At 37.0% G+C, this 5,111-nt stretch overlaps 1 protein-coding gene across 1 annotated transcript; it reads left to right on the forward strand.

Moving 5' to 3' along the window:
• Positions 1 to 306: 306 nt before the first annotated feature.
• LOC114157335 (anionic trypsin-2-like) lies at positions 307 to 5,111 on the forward strand. Its single transcript, XM_028038230.1, has 6 exons — positions 307 to 414; positions 1,898 to 1,921; positions 2,420 to 2,582; positions 3,615 to 3,871; positions 3,959 to 4,107; positions 4,387 to 5,111. The coding sequence occupies exons 1-6, from the start codon at positions 360 to 362 to the stop codon at positions 4,753 to 4,755; spliced, it is 1,017 nt and encodes a 338-aa protein (XP_027894031.1). The 5' UTR covers positions 307 to 359; the 3' UTR covers positions 4,756 to 5,111.

Here is a 5,111-nt window from a genome sequence, read left to right on the forward strand (position 1 = left end):
GTAAAATGATGTTGAGAAAGGTGAGCCAAAGTTACTTTGAATTATAAATTATTGCTTAACTAAAGGCAAAGACAAAAAGAAGGAGAAAAAGGGAATGATGAGGACAAAGGACAAGGGTGGAAAAAAAGAACTTCTGATTACAATCAATTGTTGCTTCACTGAACATCTTTTGTATCTGCACAATGCACCACCTTACCATGAGGCCAAACATGTTTTTCATCTATCTTTTTCTTCATACTGCTTATGTCAAATGAAAGTCGGTAGTCAATAGGATGGATGGCATTAGGGGTGGAGCTAAACATCTGAAGCCAGACTATTAAAGTCTGACACTTTGTGATGAGTGTTTAGAGACTTTCAAAATGACTCTTCAAAAGTTTTCTGCGTTCATTGTGTTGACCAGTCTCGTATGCAATGGTAAGAAATATTTTTACAAACTTGCTCTCTTCATATTTTTTTATTTACTCTTCTGATAATTATTCTCTGACTCAACACGGTTGTGGGAGAAAAACAGTTATTTTCTATCTACGCAGTACGCCACTATGAACAAATTCTTGCTTTTCCAGCATTTAAATAATCACACAAAGTGAAACTGATGAAATCAAATTAAGAGAATATGCACTTTGTTTTAAAAGTTGTTTTTAAATCCTGTTTGAAGGTTGTTGTTTTTTTGTACCAGTCGTTCCTTTGGCAACAAAATTTCAAGAAGGAATCAGACACTAATGTATCGATCTTACCACGCTTGAATCGATACAATACCGATACTAACTTGGTAGTATCGGTACCAAGTTATCAGTGTTACACAACATTGATGACTTGGTATCAATGTTAAATATTTTCGATCAATTCACCCACCTCTATTAACCAGACTATATAACAAAGATATATAAATAAAATATGTTGAGCTCAGAATTACACAGATTAAAATCAGAAAAGTAGTCAACTTACATTGTATTACCAATTTTTGTCAATTTATAGTTCTGATCTTTGAGTAATTAGGTAAATTGGTAGATCTCCAGTGGTGTCTAAAGTGTGACACAGTTGAATATCCCTGTCATATAAACTAGTAGGTTCAAAGACCTAAGCTAACAATATTACATCCACGAAAAGATACATTTTGTTAGATTTAAGATTATTCCAAATGTTTTGATTTTATTAAAAATATGTACACATTTCTTAATGCAAAAAACACTTGAAATAAACTGAGAAATTTGCAGATTATCTCAGGAATATCCGCTCTATTTCTTGTAGAGTATAATGTTTTGTGAATGAAGGTCAAAAGTGTGATGCTTAAAAGCATCACATGTATGTTCAATACTTTCATAGGACTTTAAAAAATTTAAATCAAGCTATCTTGTATATCCTGTATATGTTGAACTTCTAGATGCAGTCCTTTACATAATCACTATGCAAAAGGTTGTGACCATTCCAAAGTGCTTTTCTCTGCTTTGAAATAAATCAGAATCATAAATAAAAACATTTCAATTTCTGCCTTGAAATTCAAAAACAAAACAATATTTAGAAGATTGAGAAACATATTTGAAATTGGCCAGGACCACCAATAAAATGCCACATTGATAAAGTATTATAGCCAGCACATAGTTGAGTTATTTGCAACTAACTACCACTCCTCACAAATAATTGTTTGCTGATTTTGTACTGGATGAAAATTTAACCTCATCCCTGAATAAATGTATCACACACAAAAAAAGAAAATTAAAGAAGTCAAACACCAAATTTACAAATTCATTTGTAGTCAATGTATCTAAGATTAGAATCTAATGGACTATAAACATAAAGGATAGGAAATATAACTCAAAACATACTGTGAATAATGACATGCCGAGTTGGAGACGGTTGTTTCTTAAATTAATAAACTCATCTTTGGTCTTTGTTTCAGGTTGTCTGGCACAACAGCAGCCAAGTAAGTGTCAAAGATTAATTCTACATGTTTTACAAGTTCACTACTTTTGTTTTCAGATTAGAGCGTATTAACATCACATATTTCAAGATAATGATGTTTTCTTTGAATTACTTGAGTACTAGTTATGCAACGTTAAAATCAGAACTCTGTCAAACGTGTGTGCTGTTTAGCAGTGATTAAAACGTATGCAGCCATTTGAACAATCTAATAAAATTTGCATTTCATTTTTAGATTTGTATGACTGTTTTAAATTCTATAGTTTTACAAATTTTTGTACAGAACAATTTTTGAAGTGTACTTGGTTTGATGTGGTATAAATTTGGCTTAAATATTGACATTTTGAAATCTGTCCTGTGTTGATCTGGTCATTAATTAAGGAGGGTATACTTTCTATTTACCTCAGCTGTAAGTGGTAAAACTATACACAATATGATTTTTTTGTAACATTATATATCAACATTTATGACATTTCTTATTGTTTCTTGTTTTCTGTAACAGGGTGTGGTATTGTAACTAAAGCAAGCCGGATTGTTGGGGGTCAGGATGCATCCCCGGGCCGTTGGCCCTGGCAGGTCAGCATACAGACAAATAATAGTCACTTCTGTGGTGGATCCCTGATCACCGACCAGTGGGTGTTGACCGCGGCCCACTGCATTGGAAGGTGAGATTTCTCTCTCTCATTGGGCATGGTTACAACCATTTGATCATATCTGGATTTATTTCCACATTTTTTTCTGGAAGCCGATAAAGCTAGAGTATGTTACTGTTACAAAAATAGGTTTACACATTTGTTAAAACTATCTCCATGTCGTGACAATATGAGAGATAATGTGTGAAAAGATAGAGCTCCTCCCCTTTCTCCCTGAAGAAATGCACCGCTCGCAGTTAAAAGCATCCAATCAGAGCCAGAAGGCGGGCCTTAGCGCTGTCAATCACACCTGTATACGCCAACGACAGAGAAACAACTTACAGTTCCAGGAAAATCGTTTATCCACTCACCAGTGGCCATGCTAACTAGCCGTAGCATTCAGACAGCCTCCATTGTGGTGAACCAGCTGCAGCGGAGCAGACCGAAATGTGGAGGGTATGAGCAGCGTGTAAACAAGGGTGATTGTTTAGCAGCACTAAGACCATTCTCCTGGCGCTGATTGGTTGTTTATGACATAGCAGTAGATTTGTTCAGGTAACAGCAGGTCCATAAGGAGAAGGCGGAGGAGTTAGACTTTTTCACAGATTGCCTCATACTGTACTGTCACAACATTGTGAGTTTTAACAAAAATGTGATAAAAGACAAAAAAAAATTCATAAATGTTACAGACCGCTGCTTTAGACCACAAAACATTTAAATCCCCAATTACAATCCCTATGCTGAAGCATGATGGCGCAAGCGTCAGAGGATGTGGATGTTTTTCTGTGGTGACTAGTCCATACAGAAAGTGTGATAACATTTTGGTCTGTCTCATCATAAAATTTTTAAATATCTAATGGTTGATGATTTGATCAGCTATTCAGTAGTTCAGTAGTCTTTACCAAATGCTTTTTTACTCTTCAGTAATTTCTTAGATTGCTACTCTCTACTTTTCCTTGAGCAAAACTGTTAAAATAGTGCTACTCTTCTCACCTTTGATTCCTAGGGTGATGGTGACAATCTCTAAATGCTGAACTCAATCTTTGTTACTTTTGTCTATAATAGTGACATCCTCAGTTCTCAAGTTCATCTGGGTGCCTACAATTTATCGCAATCCAACCCCAATGAAGAGATTCGGGGGATCGCACTATCCGTCGTCCATCTCGATTACGACCGTTACACTTATAACAATGACATCGCTCTGCTGAAGCTGTCGGCTAGGGTCAATTTCACAGACTACATTCAGCCGGTGTGCCTAGCTTCACATAACAGCACCTTTCATGAGGGTACCCACAGCTGGGTCACTGGTTTTGGTGACCTTGGTAAGTTACAGATCATTCATTCAACTCAAACAGTCGTGTTTTCTGAAATCCCATAAAACAAAAACGCTGAAATTGTTCTTCCATTAGGTAATAGGATATTCCCTGACATCCTGCAGGAGGTTGAAATACCGATCATTGGAAATAACAAGTGCTCATGCTACAATCAAGGCTTTGCCACCATCACAGAGAACATGATGTGTGCTGGCCTTGATCAGGGAGGAAAGGACTCGTGTCAGGTGACTAGTGCTTTTTTTTGTGTGTGCGTGAGATTCGTTATGTACCTGGATCTTCTCAACTCTGTAAAACATACGGTGGTATGATGTCAAGGTGATAGACCAACAAATAAGGATTTTTTTTAGCTCAACTCTTTTTTGTTCTGTAAAGAATCAGGTCAAGCAGATTTTACATAATGTAAATTCTATTGTGCTCAAGCAAAAACAATCTCAACTCTTATTCGCACAAAAAAATAATTTAAGCAGGAGCAAAGTTCAAATCTCTTCTGCTTCCTCTCACAGGGAGACTCGGGAGGACCGCTGGTGACGTACAACAGTCTTGTGTGGGTCCAGGGTGGGGTGGTGAGTTTTGGTTATGGCTGCGCCATTCCAATGAAACCCGGCGTCTACTCTCGAGTGTCCAACTATCAGGAGTGGATCAGCAACACGGTCACTGGCATGAGACCGGGCTTTGCCGATTTCATCTCCCGTGGCTCAGATGATGACTTGTCCTTCTCCTGCCCCACCTCCATGCCTCCTACCTTTATGCCTTCTACCACTGATGACAGCCTCTTTGGCAGTGGTGAAAACCTGAGTCACTTCACTCACCTCGTGGCTCTCTCTGCACTTGCGCTCATTCTCCATGTCTTTGTCGGCAGCGGTGGAATGTAACTGTTGCTAAAAAAAAAAGAAAATGCTTGCTTCTTCTTGTGGTGCACCTCTGTAGCTGGATTCTCCTAAGCTAGTTGCAATTAATTTTGCTTAGTTAAAAAATGTTAACACAAAGGTGTTTAAGTAGAATCTCAACTTTACTATTAAAACCATCTGTATTACTGTATTCAATCCAAATTAAACATAGTTAATGCTGTACTTATATATGGTTAAGTGCTATGATCACATGTGGGTAGATTTACACTGATTTGTCTCTGGCTAATGTACCTTCAAACCTTTTAAAGGTTTGTTTATACAGTCTTTTGATTTGCATGCATTTATGACTAAAAATAAACATCCTTGGCAAATTGTAATTA

Source organism: Xiphophorus couchianus, chromosome 14 (genome assembly GCF_001444195.1).
Source record: "Xiphophorus couchianus chromosome 14, X_couchianus-1.0, whole genome shotgun sequence".
Classification (NCBI taxonomy): Eukaryota; Metazoa; Chordata; class Actinopteri; order Cyprinodontiformes; family Poeciliidae; genus Xiphophorus; species Xiphophorus couchianus.

Coding starts and splice junctions, on each gene's coding strand:
- LOC114157335 (XM_028038230.1), top strand. CDS start 360: ATGACTCTTCAAAAGTTTTCTGCGTTCATTGTGTTGACCAGTCTCGTA. Junction 2,583..3,614: donor GCGGCCCACTGCATTGGAAG/GTGAGATTTCTC, acceptor TGTCTATAATAG/TGACATCCTCAGTTCTCAAG. Junction 4,108..4,386: donor GAGGAAAGGACTCGTGTCAG/GTGACTAGTGCT, acceptor TTCCTCTCACAG/GGAGACTCGGGAGGACCGCT.